This window comes from Anser cygnoides, chromosome 6, assembly GCF_040182565.1.
Source record: "Anser cygnoides isolate HZ-2024a breed goose chromosome 6, Taihu_goose_T2T_genome, whole genome shotgun sequence".
Lineage (NCBI taxonomy): Eukaryota > Metazoa > Chordata > Aves > Anseriformes > Anatidae > Anser > Anser cygnoides.
This window is the reverse complement of record NC_089878.1, coordinates 26712998-26733253: the sequence shown is the minus strand read 5'-3', so window position 1 is coordinate 26733253 and position 20256 is coordinate 26712998. Positions and strand designations below refer to the sequence as shown.

General features: G+C 38.9%; 1 protein-coding gene across 5 annotated transcripts in view; it reads right to left on the bottom strand.

The window, feature by feature from the left end:
* The window catches only part of MYLK (myosin light chain kinase), a 212298-nt gene that overhangs the window by 16708 nt on the left and 175334 nt on the right, over nt 1-20256 (bottom strand). For all 5 annotated transcript variants that reach the window (XM_013171240.3, XM_048072380.2, XM_066999193.1 and 2 more), the window contains 5 exons: nt 13695-13997; nt 10035-10073; nt 9843-9936; nt 8824-9027; nt 3555-3772 (listed from right to left, as the gene is read on the bottom strand). In XM_013171240.3, coding sequence (XP_013026694.2) covers nt 3555-3772; nt 8824-9027; nt 9843-9936; nt 10035-10073; nt 13695-13997 — 858 coding nt within the window. The remainder of the gene's footprint in view (nt 1-3554; nt 3773-8823; nt 9028-9842; nt 9937-10034; nt 10074-13694; nt 13998-20256) is intronic.

The window sequence follows — 20256 nt, the reverse complement described above, 5'->3', positions numbered from 1 at the left end:
AATGTAATCATGCATCTATGCTAGTACTCTTTTGATTTATGTAAATCCCCAGCTTACAACATGAAAATTGAAGGATATATGGGGTTAAGAACTTCCCTCAGGATCGCACAGTACGCTTGCAAGAAATTTAGGCACTACCATAGTGAATTCATTCACAATTGTGCCAGTTTCTCATTTTAAATGTTGTAAAACACTTTTTGCACTGCTCAGATGTGATGATAATAAATTAATTGTGGAAACCTCATTTTCACATGTAATCCCTGCTTTCAGAGACTCTCTGCTATGCAGAGAGAATCCTTTTCTAGGGACAGAAACAGAAGAAAGCCTGGGAGCAGTCCCAGGCATTCACTTTGTTCTCCCCATGCAAGTTCACCAACAACAAGATCCTTCCTGCCAGACATCTGATTAGCCTTTAAAAATCACATGCAAAAGATATTCCACAGCATCCCTATACTCATGAAACCAGAGCCTTCCTACAACAAAAAGATCCAACCTAAACTGATTTAGCTAGAATGAAGACGATGTCTTTTCCATAGTGGCAATGAGAGATCCCCCTTCCTTTCCAAAAACAACTAGGAAGCCTAAGATACCATTTTCCCTGTTGCCTTTTTTCTAAGGTCAGCACCCACATTTTTTTTTCCACCTGTCCTTATGAAAAATTACCAAAATTTGTCACAAAGAGCCTATTTTCTAAAAGCTTCATCGTGATCGTCCAAATCTCAGGCTCGGATTTTCACATCCAAGTTTGGAAGCTTTTCTGTGCACTGTGTAAACTACCATGAGCCACTGTGTATGCAAAAGGCTGGTGTATGAAATGTGCTGCCCATAGGTCAGAGAAATGTTTTTTGAAAACACGGCATTTGAGTGCAAGCATACAAAGTGAAAGAACTGATACAGCATTTTCTGTGTATAAAAGAAAAAAAGAAAAGAATAAGACCTTTTCTATGCAGTAATATGTCAACTCTTTACCCAGATGTTTACAAGCTTGGTACACAGTAGGATCTGTGTTTGGATATCACTTAGTTCAGACAGAAAGCTGACAGGCTAGCTGGAAACTGTAGCCGGCACTGTGTATAATCAACTGATTAATAAAAAAATATCTTTACAGTTCTCAAAACCCGTTCTCTTCTCCTCGAGAAGTTTATCTTAAACAATTTTCTACATGTGTTCCTCAGCACACCAAAAAAGGTCAGGAAAATATCCCACTGCGGCTTTGGTATTTCCTGACAGTATAAGAAAACTAATTAGCTGCAGCAAATGACGGCAGAAGGAGCTGATTCTATTTTCTCTAAAACTGATTGAAACAATGAATATTTAGAACCATCAGTTTGCGTTAGTTACAAAAAAAGAATTACAAATGAATCTCAGAAGCTGAAATGCAAAATCAGTCACTGCTCCCTTTGGCACTCCCTTGCTTGAGAGGTATCTGCTGCATCAGGGACACAGACACAGTACGAGGGCTCCTAATCCCACATCTATTCCATCAAAGTGAATTTGACAGTCAATTTCAAAATCACAAGGCTTGAAGGAATACAAATGGAGGAACGTGCTGTCAGTTCTCCATGTAAGACAATTAGCAAAAAGAGGTCACGTAGTAAAAATTGTTTTAGCAAATGGAACATTAGGGGCATGGAACGGGAGGGCACATTCTCTTGCTATGGAAATGCCACACACCCTGAGTTGTCCAGAACAGCAGGCTGGTGAAAGAAACAGCAATTACCTACAGTGTAACTTTGCAAGAATTAGTAATTAGCCAAATGAATATACAGCATTGTAAAACCAAAATCAGGTTCAGTGCCCATAGCTCTCAACTTTCTACATTAAAAAAAAAAAAAAAAAAAAAAAAAGTTATATACAGGTTAGAGATTTGCCACATACGATTTGACGGTAGCAGCTCACAAACTGGTATCAGCCGTGCCTCTACATTAACAGAAAAATGGAAAACCTAATGGGTATGAACGAGCCCCTGAAAACAGGATCTTCCTTTTGCTGAATGTGGGTTTAACCGGGATGTCAAGTTATGAAGGTAGCTGAAGAAATTTCTATAAAAAGGTGTTTTGTTGTTACATGCCTGTCTGTTGCTGTTGAAATCCACTCGCTTCAGCAGTAAAAGTATAGTTTTCCAGGTTCACAGCTGGAACATCCTGGGATGAAGTCTTTCACACAGCTGGTAACAAAAATCTCACCACTGGCAAAGGAACATAAATGGTGCCACTCTTTTTTTTTAATGAATGAAATAAACGCTTATGTCTCTCAGTTCCAAGACTCATGTAATGTTGTGAATGAGATTCATGCAAAATTCATTCAAGTTGAATATCTGAAATCTGAAAAGCAGATTTGTTTTTCCCTACTTGTTCAACATACCATTTTTTGGTTTGTTTTAGTAAAATTATATTCTTGAGTATGTTGTAGTCTGTTACTTAAGTATCAAAAGAAGTAGGATGAGCAGCATATAGCAGGTAATAAGGAACAGGTTTCAATTTCAAAATTTACTCATGAAAATGTTCTATTTTTTAATAAGAATTATAATTTTGTTTAAAGAGTGAAGGGGAAAGATTATAACTAAGAATATAGCTGTAGGCAACTTTATGCAGAGTTGTTCTAATCAATTTAATGGCAAGAGTGACAAATCTCAGCTCAGCCAGTGTAACATCTTCATAAAGTGTTTTAGCTCCTTTTAATTTTTGGAATTATTATTTTCTCTCTTGTGAAAGTGCAGGATTAAAAAAAGATCAGTGTGTGATTTGGCATTGTTTAACACTGAACAAACACAACTGGAGGGCTGCCTTCTAAAGCTGAGTTGACAGCGAGCAATATGAAAAGAAGAACCCTCCATGGTCTTTGGCTTTCAGATTGCAGATCACTCTGGAAAACTTAGTCCAGAATGAATGAAAAGAAACAACTAAAAACACCTTAGGAAGAGGAGGAGCTTGTCAAATGGAACTTTTTTTTTTTCCATTGTATTATTTTAAGTAGTATTGTTTTATTAGTCATTTTGAGCATGACCAAAACACACCTTTTTATAGAATTCCTCCTATAATTTACATATACAACAATATGTTGCTAGTTAGGATGGGAAACGAGAACACTAATAGGTAGGTGTAAATTCAGTGTAACTATCCATACTTGGAAGTCTTCAAGAACTTCACCTTAAATTCTGCTGTTAAAAAAGTTTCAAATATTTGTAATACTACTCATGCAGATTGAGGTTTTGTTCCATTTCTTAGAGTTAGAAAGTTAGTGTTTTACAGTTTCTCATAGTAAAAGTAATATTTGTTAATATTCGTACTTTTGTATATTTTACCTTGCAATCTACAGGTATACTATGGCCACGGAAAAAAAATAGCTACTTTCTGCAAACTTTCAAAGATGAGGTGCCCTTCTCTCTCTCTGGAATGTCTTATTTTCCCCTTTTCTATTTTTTCCTAGTTTCATACTTCTTTGTATAAAACATTTCTGTTTACTCTTTTATATGGAAGAATATAATGGTAAGTATGATTTAATGCTTGTCCTGTCCCTTTCCCCATATCATACTGAAATAGAAAAATCATTACCTAATCTTCTTGCAAGTCCAAAGTCAATGAGTTTGATACTTGTACCAGTCTTGTTGACACACATAATATTTTCTGGCTTCAAATCCAAGTGCACAATACCCTGCTTATGGATGTACTGAACTCCTTCTGAAATCTGTCTCATATATTTAATGCATTCTCTCTCTGTCAGTTCAAAGTCTTCATCAATAATTCGTTCAAAGAGTTCTCCTCCTGAAACCCTAGGAAAGACAGAAAAAAGAGGGCTTCTGTACCATTTTCATTTTGAGAGCAATCAAACTACTTCCTTTACACAAATCCAAGTATTTCAAGCTTGCAGTAGTCACTCCAGGATACAATCTACATTTTTTGATGTCATTATCCTTTATCGTTCAGCCACCTGCACCTGGCTGTCAATTGCGTGCAATGTGGTTGTCACACCTCTGATGTGTCCTTGCCACCACTCCAGACTCCAAACTGACATTTCTCACTGCTTCCTTCCTTTCTATGCTCCATTACTACACAAGTGCAGATAACATAATTTAGAAATCAAGAAAACTACAATACAGGATAGGAGGGGAAAAAAGTGTGGATCAAGAGTATGATCCCAAAGTATGGGATGGGTCATAGAAAAGGACAAAACTTTTAGTAGATTAGCAAAAAGGCATTTGAGAAGAAGGGAGGCTGAGGGTGACAAAGAATGTCTGCAGAAGGAAGAATTCAAATGATATGTTTAATTGGAATGCAAAGCTCAAAGGGTAAATTTCTGACCCAAGTGAGCTCAGTGGGAATTTCCCCCTTAGCTATGGCAGGGCAATATAATCCACAACTCTTTCAGTGCTGGTATTTTTAGCTGAACCATCATCACACTCCTTGTAGGTCAATTCCATTTTTATGCTCATTTAGGATGTGAAATAAGTAGTCTTTCCAGGGCAGAATCTCCTGGTTTGGACTCTTTGTGGAACTAAAGTGGGACAGTTCACATAGATTTAATAAAACAAAATGCATTTTTTTTTTTTTTAATTCTGAGTAATCACCAACTGTTTCATCTGTTCGTGTCCAAAGATGGGAACTATGTTTTTGGATGTAGCAGATGAATGACTGATACAGAAGGGAGCAAGGGGTGTTTAGAGCAGATTTGCTATTAGAAATCTGCTCTAATTGAAATGTTTCATGGTCTTTATATGGCTTAAGATTTTGCAGCATTCATGCTTATTGCCAAATGTAATTTCAGTTACAGAAAGAAAACACGCAAGTGAAAAATGGCCTTGCAATGTTTGCAAGTTGTCAGATATAGGATTACACCCCTCATATCCTATACTGAAATTGAAACATCTGGAGTTCTGGACACATCTGTTGCTTTGGCCACAAGATTTCAGAAAATATATAATCATAGATGCTACTGCAGTTTCCTGTTAACATGGAAATAGAAAGAACAGCACACACTTGACACATTCAGAGGTTGAATTGGATTAGAGCACATTTGTAACATAAAGCCAATAATATGGTGATAGCTATTGAAAAAACAGCTCTGATGTGCCTGGGATCAAGTATTTTGTTACTGCAGTAAGACATTAACTTGTATGGATGTGTTTATGAAAACATCTATATGCAAAATATTTATAACTGGAGCACTCTGCAGTTCCAAATAATTATCATCCTGATACTAAAAAGTATGGATTCCTTTTTGACTGTTAACATGGATGTATTTTTAACAGAAAACTGACATATTTTTTAGATCCTTAAAGAGAAAGTTTCCCAGAAATTGTACCATTGCCTCAAGCACCACTTTTTAGCATACAATTTTGAAATGAATTAATGCATCTGCATGCTGTTTTTACCTTAGGACCACCAGACACTCTGGAAGCACCATTAAACTGCAATTGCATTTATAGAACGCAAATTTTTCCATTTATATCCTGAGTGAAATGCAGGTTAATTTTTCACAGGTTAGGAAGCTGAACCGAACCAATGCAGATTTGGTCCTGCATACACACAACAGGACCTGCTTCTGCAGGCTTTCTTCACACAGTCACAGCTGTCTCAGAATTAAACATCTAATCAGGTCAATGTGAGGGAAATACTCTTCTCTACAGAGTCAGAGAATACACACTTAAAATATTTGATTTTAATATTTTGGTCATGGAAGAACAGTGAGAAAACTCTACCATGGAGCTGCCCAAGCAAATACTCCCTGCATTTTGATAAATCTTCCTTTGAAACAAAGACAAAACCTTAGAGACTTGTGTCAACTTAAATCATACCAAATAAATGGAGACATGCAGAGTTGACTGCTGCAATTTTGCTTTAATAATCTTAATTTTCAACACAATAATTTTCTTATCTATGTCAAAATAAACTGACTATCTGAAGTATGTAAAAATGTACTTTAAGGCACTTAGCTCCCAATGCTGAATACTGTTCACAACATGCTACTGTTTTTTAAGCTCCTTTTCCACTGGGATACTTATTTTGGAACAGATCCTGTATTATATATGCAAAGGAAATGCCTGAGATTTGCCCCGACTTCTAACAAATGGTAGTAGATAAGAAGGTTTTCAGGGAAGAGCACATCAAATGATTGAATCACTATAGCATTTAATTTAAAATGAATGACCAGAAAAAACCCTAAATTTATTATACATATAAAATCAAACAATGCAAAATAGTGGTATGACAAATTGCAAAACAAGAGAAGAATTGCTGGGCAAAGTTTAAAAGCTTGTAAGAAAGATGTAGGAATAAAATTAAAATGAAAAATGCAGGATTAATATCAGGAAGAAAAATCCAAAGGTGCTCCTTGTCAAAAGGTCCACTCTGAGTGCAAGGGGGAACTGCTAAATTCCAGTCACTGCTAACATCTGGTTTAGCAGAGGACTAATGGCAGATGAGCTTGATTTATTTAAAATCCACTTATTTAGACTCTGGTAGGAATAAAAAGAATAGCTTGGATACGAAGAATTTTTGAAAGTACTTGCCACAATTTCCCTGACATGCAAAGAAATATTAGCTTAATAGATAAAACAGAAATGATCCATTGGTGCCTTTCTAAACAATACCGGTGCAGTTGCCATGCTGTAACTGTGTCACCTGGGGACAGTGACAGTGCAGAGGCCACTAAACCATCTGACACAAAGGTGTCACGGAAGCATCTCACTGCCCAGACCTGCTCCAGAGCAGAGACTGATGGCTATCCCCTGCCTGCATGCTTCTTTAAGATCTCCTCCTCCTATGGCTCTTAACGCTATGGAAATTTCCACGTGGGGTTTCAAAACCCTGTGTAGCCACCAAAATCACATCCTAATTAGACTGGTTAGCAAAACTACTTTAAGTTTGTTTGTATTTTTGTATATATATTTTTTAATAAACACCCTTTCTTTGCAGCGGGGAACTAATGGAGTGTAAAGCCCTATGATATTCAAACCTCTTTATACATTTCCTTGTTTTCCATTAAGTCTGCCAGCTTCCAATTCCAAGCTAAGTAGGGCTCCCTTCCCTTACCATCATCAGCTTGTTCAACTTCTGAATCTAAAAATAAAAGCACCGTCTTGCACATAATACCAAGGTTGTATAACGGCATTTCAGTCTCTGAAATATGCCAGTGCAATAGCAGCTTTCACATAATCTAGGCAAATGCCAAGAAAGCAAGATAATAGATAACGTCTCTTTTGCTCCTAACAACCTATTTCTTGTTCAGCAGTTCCAGCCAGCAAAAAAACAGCTTCTCCTTGCAGCAGACAGCCCATTAAAGTGCAGCTGTCTAGATGTGGCAGCAGCACAGTGGCTGATGTAACTTTTTGGGAAAACACATCAGCACAGATCAGGATTTCCTTTTCTTTCCAGCTGCTACTGCCACAAGTATGGGATTCACACTAAGCAGGTGCATTACGCATGATGCAAACATCACGTTGGTCATGCATGCTCATTCTCAGTGTTTCTGATGTCTGACCACTACTTTCCACTCCTCAGTGTGCAGATACTTTTCTCATAATGAATTTTAGTGTATGAACATGTTCTCAACTTTCTCTTTTCACGAAGAAAAAAAAAATCTATCTTCAATGCCTAAGTTCCAGCCCTGTGAGATGCTTTATAGCACTGCTTAAGGCGCTTTTCTTCTCCTTCCCACGGTGGTGTGGAGTTAGTAGCCCAAAGCAGTTTTTGTGAGGTGAAGATAGCTATTGCTATCTTACTCAGCAAGTACATGAAAGCAACCTAGGCTGTCTTCAAATCCAGCTTTACTCAATTGTAAATCTTGTGATAAAGAGTGTAATGACTTTCAGGGAGATAAGAAATCCCCTTCTATAACTGCGACACCTGGATCTTGACACAGAATCTGTCTTGATATTAAGGGCAGATCAAGTCATGTTTAACTAGATTTTATTTTATTTTATTTTTTGAAACAAAAAATACGAATATGGAAACAAAATTTACAATTTTGGAATACAAATTTGGAAACAAAAATACAAATGGGTTACAGTGTAAACCATCTTTCTGCATCTACTGGTCTAGATTTGGAGCATTCACTGTGCTGACCGGTGAATATTTCTTAGACGGATCTCCATTACTAAAAATAAGTGTTTTACAATCAGAGTGTTTATGTTGTTGCAGGAAAAACTCATCAGACTAATCCCTTTTTAAGGTCTCTTAAAAATATAAAAACTGGATATTGCCCTTGATGTGAACAAAGTGTTCTCAATACCTCTTGGATACTATAAATTTCCCTGGGTGATTTTTTCATGGAAATTCAACTGTTTTGTTGTAATTTAGCTTTAAGGTTTGCATTTGCAAGTATATCTCTCTCCTCTACAGCCTGTTCTTCATCCACATACAGTTCGTTGCAAGAGATAACTGGTCAGTGTGTAGGTGAAATTTGACACAAGCTTATTCAACATCTGCTTAGAACTTCCTAAAGAAAAATGTTTTTTCTCCTCCTCAAGCACATTTTTGGTTCTAAAAACAAGCCAAATTGCAACTAACTTTTTTTCTCTCCCCTCCCAAGTTGGCAATAGAAGAGTGAGCTGCAGAAAAGCACTACACGTACTAGATTAAAAACCAAATGAAATAGATAATGAAGTCTGCAACACATCGTCACTGATTTTAAAGAAAGACATCACAGATTTACTTACACGGTTTAAACAGCTTGGATGAATGACTGGAAAAACTTAAAAGGTGTGAAACCTTGCAGACTCTGAAGCTTCTGTCAGTCACCCATATCTAGGTAAGTTGCTACTTTTCTATGCACAATTATTTCCAACTTTATTAGCTTTGTTAGCATGATCCGTTTTATACTTACATTTCCAAGACCATAACGATGTTGGCTTTTTCTTCAAAGGCATCTACACATTGGACGAGTTTTGGATGATGTAGACAGTTCATGATGCTGATTTCATCCCTTATGTTTTCTTTATCCTTAGCTGAATATGCTTTGAAAAATTTTCCTGCCCACACTTTTCCAGTCTTCTTTTCAACAAGCCTAAAGACTTGTCCAAATTTGCCCCTGAAAACATACATCTATTTCCATAAAATGTTTTTACAATGCATGGTCCACAAAGACTAGCAAAATTTTACTAAATAAGCCAGTGCAACCACACTATCTGAAATTAAAAAAAATTATCATATCGAGTACTGTTCTGTACTGATTTTGTGAAGAGTAATCTGCAAGAAATTTTGATGACTACCATATTTAGAGAGACCCCAATTTTACAATTAACATTTTTTATACAAGAGGGTTCAAAAAAGGGACACCTAGCATTCTTTAGTTCATGTGACTCAAGTTTTCCTCCATAGGCCATATACCTATGTAGAAGCAGAAGGCAGGAAACATCTCAGGTTTGAAGTGAAATGTCAGGATGTAGATGAAATCAGAACCTGAATGACAGAGTCTACTTTCAATTCACTTCACTGTATATGTACAATTGCACCTCTATGACACACTTAGCCAGCAGAAGGATAAATGCCAGCTCTGTTAAGAGAACCGTACATGATCCTCTGCCCTTCAGCACCACCAGCAGCACAAATTGCTCAAAGATTATCATGGCATGCAATTCACATAACCACGAGTTTGAGCAGTGAGAAACAGCCAGGCTAATCGCTGACCTTCTCTGAGCAATACTATTAATGCTCTTGGGATTATAACCACTGTCAACAGAGATTTTAGCCTGTGGGCAGGATAATCTTGTAACCACTGATGGATATAATGGAAATGCAAGTGCACAGTGTGTTCCTCTTTATTTTTTTTTTTTTTTGCTAGCCTTGTAATTTCTTAGTAGCCTGGAAAGCAATGTGTCTTTAAAAGCACAGTATAGTACTTACGATCCCAGTCTTTCTTCAATATTATAGACATCTGAAACTTTTTGTTCAGTGTTGATAGTAACTGTCCGATATTCAATCTCTGTTTCTTTCCCTTCTACAAATAAGGAGTGAGGACCGTGATTAAAACCTCCATAGAATATGAAATAAAAACATAGCTTTTATTTTTTCCTGATTAAAATATGAAATTCTTACCATCATCAGATAGCTCCGCTTCCTCTTCTTTAAGTTCTTCTGTAAAGAAAATCAAGACATGAATAATGCATTAAATAGGATATTGTGCTCACATAAAGCAGTCAAATTATTCACAGTAACATGGGTAACTGGCAGACCCTTATGGCTAAGCAGCAAAACCAGTCAGGGATTTTGTGTATTAACTCCATAATTAAAATCTCTTCACCACTTTTTCATTTCTAATAACTACATAGTCAAACTTCAGTCACCATCTCTTGATAAATCTAGTTCTTGTGTTTTACAGTGCTTGGCTACTTTACCGCCCTAGTAGAAACATAAGCATACTGAATCAATTCAAAATCATCTAATAAATTGCTTTAGGAAAGCCTTAATGGAATAGAAAAAAAATTAAAATATTAAAATCAATAGCTACACTTCTGGTTCAATGACAAATCCTTTTCTGGCTTTTTGATGCATTTTTGCAATTGTAAACCTAAAATTAAAGCATGCTCATAGATGAAAAGATTTCCCACAAAGCATGGAGGCGCATTTTTCAGACTCAAGATGACTAGAAAATTTGGAGAGTGTACACCTTCCTGAGCATGGAACTTTGAAAGCAAAGATGTCCAAATGGAGACTCAGTTCTGCAGGAATATTCAAAGGCATGCAGAGGTGTAAGCAAGCCCCATGACACAAGGCAGATTGGAAGCTGGCCTGAGTGTTCTGATTATAATTTTTTATTCTCATGTGAATGAACTGTCAGTAGCACCAGTTTGTGTGTTGTTCCCTATGTTGCCTGCAGGTATGAGGCAAAGGGGTGGTAGCTGGAATGTTGCTATACATTACTTACACTGCTTGGACTTGCTCCTAAGACCTCTGGCTATGACCAGTAATTTGAGCAGCTGCAAAGGCAGTTTCACGGGGACCTGTACGACTTTCCCTGTAGCTGCCAAAGCTGCACTTTGTCATCATAGAGTGCAAGCCTAATCGAATGATTTATCCCTACTGTGTCAACCAATTCATGTTATGAAACATTAACACATTACTCCGGACACCTTTATTTGCCTTAGAGTATAGAGTTAAGTGCAGTAGTGGACAAGAAAATAGAAAGAAAGATGAAGGGAGCGCAGGTAACTGATCTGATGCAGGCATCACCTTTTCATATTTAAGACATAACCCTGCATATGTATTCCGGTAGCAAAGCCAATCAAGTAAATATAATCTGTTACTAAAGTCCTCCTCTCTTCCTGCAGGATTTGCAACCCTTGTATGTCCCAAAACAGACTCGCTGGTTTGCAGTCATTTACCAGAAGAGCAGGGAGGGAAGCGAGCCCTCCCCATGCAGGCGTAGCTGTCCTCAGATCTTCCTCAGCTAGAAACCACACTTGCAGAAAGCACATCACATTTTCCTCCCCTTTTAAGGGCTGCCTAAGGGAGCTGATCCCAGCCACACTGCCCGTAGTTAAGGTCTGCCAAACGGTGATTAGACAAAGAAGTCAGTTCCCTGTTCTGCAGCGACACTATACTGAAGACATGAACTTGAAACATTTTGGTTCACAACTGGAAGCCTAAATTAACTAAATAGAATATATCTGAGCTTTGTAAGCTCTGCATAGCTGTGCTAAAACCTTTCTCAGAAGTGTGTTAACGGTAAAAAGATTTCCTCAAACATGGCAATGTCTTCTTTAATCTCTTGTGACTTACTACCTTATTTTAGTAGCTGTTTTCTTGAAATTCACATTGAAAAGTTACCCATGCCTTTCTTTGCTAGAATTTTATTGAGATTGAGATTGCTGATATGTAACGGCCACCTCAGTATGAAAATCAGTAATCACTCTTCCTGGCAGTAATGGAAAATCCCCTGTTACTCAGCTAAGTGTTTACATAGATGACAGTTTAATGTCCTGACTTTCAGAAGTGCTGAACATGTGCATTTTCCACTGCCTTCAGTTAAGGCACCAGCTACACTCACGCACTTGAAAAATCACGCTTTATATGACTTGCCCTTTCTTCACGCTAGCTGCAGTATCAAGAACAGAAAGCCAGAAGCCCTGGAACTGAGAGCACAAAGACAACCCACCCTCCTGCAAACAAAATGCATTTTCTTTTCACCCAAAGAAACTTTTTGACTGTTAAAAATTTGTGTCACAATGATTCATTTGCTCTATAGACTCTTTGTGTTAAATCTATGTAAGAAAACTGTCAGACTTAAAAATAAAAATAGCTTGTTTGCTTTGGTCTGGTACAAGTAGCGCTTGCTCTAGGAAAAGCAAATCTAGGAACAGGTCAGGTCCCCAGCTCTAGAAGGTGTTCGTCCTGCAACTAAAGAAAGAGGGCATTCAAACACAGGGAATTCTATTACGAAAAGCCAATACCACCTAGCTTTCTTTCAATTTTATTGCTACTCTTAACATTATTTTTTCTCCCTTTGAAGAGAAGTTGCATTTTGATTTACATCAGTTTCTAAATCTTTAAAACACTTGGAGTATGATTCCCTTTTGCTTGGAAATGACTGTTGAGAAGCTTACACAGCTTTGTGATGCTGCACCATTTTGCTATCATTTTGTCTTGCTGTGGCAATGAAAGATAACATCACAAGGACTATGTGAGACATTTAAAACTCTAAAGCTCTGCATATAAAGATAAGGAGGGAGAGATACAACACACAGTCCACTCTCCAAAGACAGGAAACATGGCAAAATACATAATTTTGGTGCTGAAAATTTGGTTCTGGGATTTTCAGTGTGGTAGGAATATCAAAGTGATCCTTGCACAGTAGGTAGATGTGGGTGTGCCCAGAAATCTGTACTCAAAATCTGTTTTTTAAAAAATAATGTTGATTTCTTTGTGTGTGTTTAAAACATTTGTAACAATTTACAATAATTTCTAAAATGCTCCAACTCTTCCCATTAGCCTAATTGAGAAGATGTTAAGCAGACAAGAGGAAAAGCATACTGAAAAATATTTTACATGCATTGCACCTGGAATCAAAAACTCTAAAAAATATTTTTAGCACCCATACAATGCTGCAAACCCAACATGCTAAGCAGGATACAAGTCACAATTTCACAAGATCAGGTATATTAGGGGCAACGGGACTGAGGTGCTTTACCATGCTGGGATCTGAAGCACAGAAATCATGTCTAGTATGAGAGGCTAATTCAATTTCTGCTGTGTATTCAGTGCTTGCCTGGCAGCAAGCTTATTTGCTTTTTCCAAAAGCAAATTTGGGATAGTGTTTTTGGTTTGGTTTTCTATGGTATGTCCACTATAAAGTGAAATGAATCCCCCAGTATGTTTCAGGTAAGCCACCAAACATAATTTCCCAGTTGGGCAAGGTCTGAATGGGTAACGTGTGAAATATTTTATCTCCCTTTATCTGTGTGCTGAACGACAGAAGTCTGTCAGCCAGCATGCACGGAGCAAGCCAGAAGTCAAGTTATTGGTTGCTTTCACAAGGCAGGTTTTAGGGATTTCTGAAGCCAAGTTTCCACAATTGATGCACAGAAAACATAAGCACAGACACCCACATGAAGCTACAAAGGGACTTCAGCATGCTTACAGCCAGCTTAAGCATTCATTGCACAGAAGCACGTGCGAAGGAGTGTGGCAAAGCTGCCTGACCCTACTGGGGAACTGTTATGATTTAATTAAACTTAGACTTTTCTTTTAAAAACTAACCTTCTTGTTTCTCTCCAACTTTGACCAGCTCAGATTCTTGACTGGGCTCGCTGATGCCATACACGTTAGCAGCTCGCACGCGGAATTTGTACTCCCGGTCAGCCTGCAGGTCCTGCACATTGAAAGACGTGCTGCGGCAGGTAGTGAGGTCTGTCCATTTGTTGTCCACTGAGTTCCAGATCTCCACGGTGTAAGACTGCACTGCACTTCCACCATCGTAAGAGGAGCCATACCATGAAAGAGTGAGGGAGGAACTCCGTATGTCTGATGCACAAGGTGTTCCAGCAGGTGGGTCTGGTTTATCTGCAAAAAACAGATGCAAAGCACACTAGATGAAATTGGAAGGGTAAGAGGTAGGACTTCTGTTAAGGTATTACTTGCCCTAGCTAACAACCATTTTCCTTCCACGCTATTGCTCTGCTTCAGAGCTTTGTACTAGAGTAAGAATACAGCTGTAGCACAGGCAGACATACCTGAATTAGCAAACACAGATGCCAATCCCACATGGGCCTCAGCATGGGCTGTTCAGTCCTTGGGCATCCTGCTAAGCTGTTCTGAAGCCTAATGCTCTTCACAGCTGTCGTTACAGAAACCATTGAGACTAAAACCAGTCACAACTATGCTGGCAAGTACTGAAATCAAATCTCCCACAGTAGTGCAAACCTCTCCTCGATGAACTTCCTTAGAGGGTTACCCTCTAACAGTCACCATAGCTGTGACGCTATTCCCCAAGCTCTCTTCTTCTGCTTCCATAATTCAAGGCCCCTGCTAACATTTCATAGCCTCTATGCACCGCTTATCCAACTATACCTGGGTATCAGAGATACCCAAACCAGTGTGTTGACATAGAAACACAGATCTTGAGTTTTATGTGAGCAGAATTTGGAAGTCTGGTGCATTTTTTGGTTAAAAAAAAAAAAGCCAATATCATCAGAACCTGGTGTGTAGATGAGCAACCAACTATAAAAATGTCTGGCAAAATACAGAAACCTTGAAGTCATATGACTTTTTCAAAATGAAGTTTAATCATTGACTAGTCACTGAAATGAATGTTCTCCTAAGACAGAAGAATGCTGGCTTCTAAAAAAAATAACTGATTAAAAAAAAAGAATTATGAAGTTAAGCACTTTTAAAGACTTTAAAGGGAACTAGATGTCTTCCCTGGGAATAATCCTCTCAGAATTAATCTAGAAAAAAATACAAAATAATGATGATGTTGATCTGGGTGAACTGGTGGCTAAAGGCTGAATGAGAAAGCACAGGATGGAATAAAATGAGAGAAGATGAAAATAAAAGGATAGCAAGTGTGAGATGCTACAGCGGTTGCATTAGATACTGACTGATAAAATCCTGTCTCCTTTTGCTGGTTAAAACTGATAATGGACATTATCACTTTTTCCTTAAGAAAGGCAGAGTGGCTGTATTTTTGGCTGGTCTGGCAACTTTCTGAGCAATAAAATCATCCAAAAGTTGGTGAAAACTGCTATGGACTTTGATCAAAGCCTTACTGTGGTGGACTATATCAGTTGCCTCTCCAGACTGAAATTATCATCCCTAGGAAAATCACTTAGCAGACAGAAATGGCCACAGTTTGCCAGAAGCCCAACTTTAGTTCTTGGACAGAGAGACCTCTCCTTCTGACTGCCGTGGTTTTACTCATAGAGGGGGAAAATGGGGTAGGATCAAGACAGCTCACCACCTGGAACAGGGCCATCTCTTTCTACAGAGTTCCACTGACCAATGATTTATTTCTCTGAGAAAACTCATTTGCAGTTATCACTGAATATCCACCTCCACCCCAACTTAAACATGTTAGGAGTTGTATGAATAGAACTTTTAAGTATGAGGGAAAAGATTGGGAGAGAGGAAGAGAGATGAGCACCAAGGGTTTGTTGCTGCCTTCAATGTGAGAATGCCCAGGCAGAAGAGAGATAGGCTGCCAGAGCGTGGGTTTATCTGCATTCAATTTGGCAACACTTAAAACACCATTCCACTAGGAGTCATCATTATACTGTACATCTTTTGTTAAACAAAATAGGTGTCCTTAACCTCTGGAATGGCTTACTGCCATGCTTAGTTGTCACTTTTTACTGGTCTCATTCTCTGGCAAAATAAAAGGGACTACTAACAAGCATAAATTTGTAGTTTAAGGTATCACGGACTGAATAACAGAGACGTTAAATGATTAGAAAGAGGTCCAAGATTAGAAAGAAAGATTGTAGCAAAGATAAGAACAGAATCTCAGGCTCCTGGTGCCTGAAGAGCAGTAGTCATGCCCCAGACTCCTTGGGGTGGCAAGAAGTGAGAGGTCAGTGCTCACATCACTCACAATTTCACCACCCTTGTGCACTACTGCACCAGGCTCCAGAGAACCGTTTACATGGCACACATGCGTTATATATTTGCAGTCAAGTAGCAATGACAGCCAACTACTTTTCACTACAAATTATTACGCATTGAGACCTCATGGGGAATGATATTGCCTCTGTCCTCTTCAAAATCTGTTCAGAAGAACATTTAGCTGTGTGTCATACTTTCCTCCTATATAATCATCATTGCACCATCTCAGGATGCACATATAAGCACTTGGGTAAGTAACAGCTGACTTATCCTAAATCCAAACAGAAAAGAGCAGTTGCTGATAGCAAGGGGAAAATACTTTGAAGAGCCAGTAGTCTATCACACTCCAGAGGCATCTGTTCAGATTTGTCAAACTAGTGCAGATTCTCTGACATCTGCCATGCACACAGCTAAACGTGGGCACTATGGATTTATTTAAAAAAAAAGAAAAAGTAGCTTGCTCTAATACTAAAACCCTCATTTCAGAGAGAAGACGAGGTTATAGAGATCCCTACATCTGACAGCTTCTGGCTAGAGCTATACACTGAATTTTAAAGTGAAGGAGAAAAGAACTAATGTGCTTCAGTCTTTGCAGAGCACAGCAGGACATGAGAATACAGTGACTTCTTTGCTGACTTTTAACACTCTGCTGTTTCCAAATGAAACTCTGGGCATGCTTTAACAGTTGCCTAAACTTTCCGTGACTCACCTGGATAATGGCAACCCTTTAGACCAGCATAGCTTACATAAAGCAAGGCTTTTAAGGTGTGTGATCACTAGAGAGAAAACATTCACGGCCAACGGTACATTAGCTGTCAAGAAAATGCTACATGACTTTAGTCTAATATCCGCCAGTCTTGGGAATATTTCTACATTTCTAATATATATATTTTTTTCTCAGTAAGAAAATAAGTGAACCTGTAACCCCGGCTGGACTTGCTCAAGCCAGAAAGATGCACATTTTTGTTTGAAGCCTACCAAGTGCTGCTGCTTGCAGATCTGCTCAATGTATAAATACTGCGGTAGTAGCTGCTATGGAAGATCATAAACAAGAAAGAAAGCTTAATCTTTGCTCTTTCTTAATATGACAGATGTGTATATACCATTTTACCACGCTTAGAAATTATTTGATATCAGACTGGATGGTATTTTACAGCTCTGCACATTCAGAGAATTTACAGATGGTCTCTCCATGTGTCTGTTTTGTTTCTCAATAGTTTATTCCATGGGGATTTTAAAGGTTACCCTTTATTCATCTGTCTGTATTGAAAGCTAGGACATTTTGCCAAACTACATTCCCTTCTGGAATATGAAATCTCTATCAGCACAATTAACTGCTTCCAATAAAAATATCCAGTGGGTTGAGGAGGGCTGCAGAAGTTCCAGCACAGTTCTCTATTTTGTCCTTCTGTTTTAGTGTTTAGCATATCATTCACATCCTTGAGCTGCCCATCTTCAATGTTTCATTTGTATATCATGTGCAGTCTTTTACAAACACGTGCTTCACACTTAGGCATATATTGCAAGGATTTTACATAGCTTCACTGGACCACAATTTTGTTCTTGCTGTCCCATACCAAACCATAACCACAAGCCAAAATATGATCTACAAGGAAGTGAGTGCATTCCAAGATAACACTGCTCCATGTGAACACTTCCATAGGACTCTAATGGTAGGGGGAACAATTCATTTTAAATGTCAGTCTCTAACTTCAACTTCACTACTGGATGCAGCAAAAGAAAACATGTATGTTCTCTATCCTAAGATGTCTTATGTATAGAAAACCAGGGGTATTTCAGTCTTGACTAATTTACGGAATGACTATAACACCAAAATAAAGATATAGCTATGCTTTGTGATATGCTTTATGATACTCTAGATTGTCCTGGTCAAATTGGCTGTGTCCACATAGTCCTACTGAATTTGCCCAGATTCCTACAAGCTCCACCCCCTTTGTAGCAGGCAGTACTTATACCTCTTTTACTAGGATGCATGATCACCTTCTTTGCCTAATAGTTAGCAAAGGCTAACAAAGTAGTTGCAGGTTGGATAGCTAAATGCTAAGGGGGACTCGAGCACAAAGCTCCATAGGTAATCTCTTTAGGAATAAGAGTAGGGTTGCCCTGAGGTGCCTCACAAAGCCCAGCTGTAGGCAAAGGAGACGGGCAATCAGCTAACTTGGCCTCCAGCCTGCCCTAGGGACTATTCTGCACAGCAGCATAGAGACTGCGTAAAGCCACTGACACTAATGGCACAGGGGAAGGAGCAGCAGCTGCTCCATGTACTACTATTCACCAAGCACAGGGGAGTAAGAGGATAGTGGAGGTGATGTGAAAGGGGACTCGACTGCTTTTCTCCCTTTGTGCTCCAGCAAACTTGGCACAGATTAGGAAAGAAGGTACTTCCCAACAAACGGAGACATAAATTACTGCTACCCCAGACCAAGGAGGTCAGGTTCCAGTTTATTCTTTGTGACATACTTTCATTAGGGCAGATGGTAAAGTCATGAGCTGGACTCGCATGAAATGTATAAGCCACATTTAAGGCCATACCGGGATTGAAACATGCACTTCTTGTTTACTCAAATTGAATTCAGCTGCACTCCCTCCTCAGACAAATTCTCAGAGATATTTTGGTAAACAGGTTTTGATATACACCCTGGAGTAACCTTTAATTAATTTTTATTTGTACACTTTGAGAAGCGTAAAGCATAAGCATGCACAATATTTAAATCACTGTTATTTATGAAACAGATTTGTCTTGAGGTCCTTGCCTTTTTCAGTGGTCTGTAACCCCAAATTCCTCCTGATAAGAGACTTTCTCTCCTTCTGTATAGGTAGCAAACCCCAGCTCATACAGGACTCCCACAAAATCTGAAACCGTGCTATGCAGACCTCATTGGCCTCTTAGCACTGCTAAGTTTACAGTCTGCAGAACACAAGCACCATTCCAGGAGACCAAAAAAGGCAGCATTCTCCTTATCTAACTCAGAGCGCAGGGAAACAGCAATCGTTCTGCTACTTGATGGGATGGTCAGTCTGAGCCAAAGTAAGGCTCCAAGGCTTTGCTGCACATTCAGAGCTTGCATGGCTTCGGCAGTGCTTTAAGCAGCAAAGCTGTTGCAGTAGAAAGCCTCTGAAAACAGAACTATATAACCATTGGCCCTGAAAAAAAAAGTTATTTTAGCAACAGAGACAGCACTGAAGCAATGTCTCTGAAGTAGTTGTCTTTATGTGTTCTCAAAATTGGTTTGGTTTCTTTCTAAATCCAGTTATCATATTACTGTATAACACTATTATTAGCTATTGTGATATTTGTCTGCCAGATAAAGAACAGACAGAAAGAAACAATTTAATTCCATCCCACGGGCTGTTTAGCCAGAGAAGGTATTTAATATGCTGCAAAAGCCAGTTGAACACTGTCCATGCCGACAGCACTGGCAAAGCCTTCATTTGAAATTCATCAGCAGGAGAGAAGCGAAACCATAAAAGGCCATAACTGAACCCTGCATTATTGCTGACAGGGCTTAGGGTCATGGCAGACCTCTCTGCTGTGCTCGGAAAACTATGCCCTGCAGCTTTTTTTTTTTTTTTTTTTTTTCCAAGGGACAGGAGTGCTGTAAGTAGAGAGATTATTACCCCTTTGCACCCCTTTACACCCGCTAATGCCCTTCTGGGTGTTATTGCACCGTAGGTTTAGCATAAAAGTAAAGTAGAAAAGAATGTGTGCACTCTCCCTCAAAATAACACAAGTGAAGATGAAATGAACAGAATTTTTCTGCTAATGAAGCAGCCTCCCCAGCAGGAGCCAAGGACTATATGGCCAAGGTTAGTTAGCTCAGGGGACTTCCACACCTGCAGCTCTGGTAGAGTTTGAAATCCACCCGTCCCTTTTAATACACACAGCAGACTCGTGCTAGCCTCCTCAAAGTATGATCCCTCCCCACAACGCTGACATAAAACTGTTGTTTAAAATCTGCATTTTTGAGACCTGCAGGTAAAATAGCTCGTGAACATTGAAGGCCCACAGCACCACTTTGTGCTGTTTTTCCCCCTTTGCCAGTGGGGTAACGGAGGCATAAAAGAGTAAAATGACCTTGCCCAAGGACACACAGGAGAATGGAACTGGGAATGAAACCAGATCTCACCACTCCTACGCATATGCCCTCAGCACAAGAACATCTCCTTCTGCCACAGGCCTAATGGAACAAACAAATATATA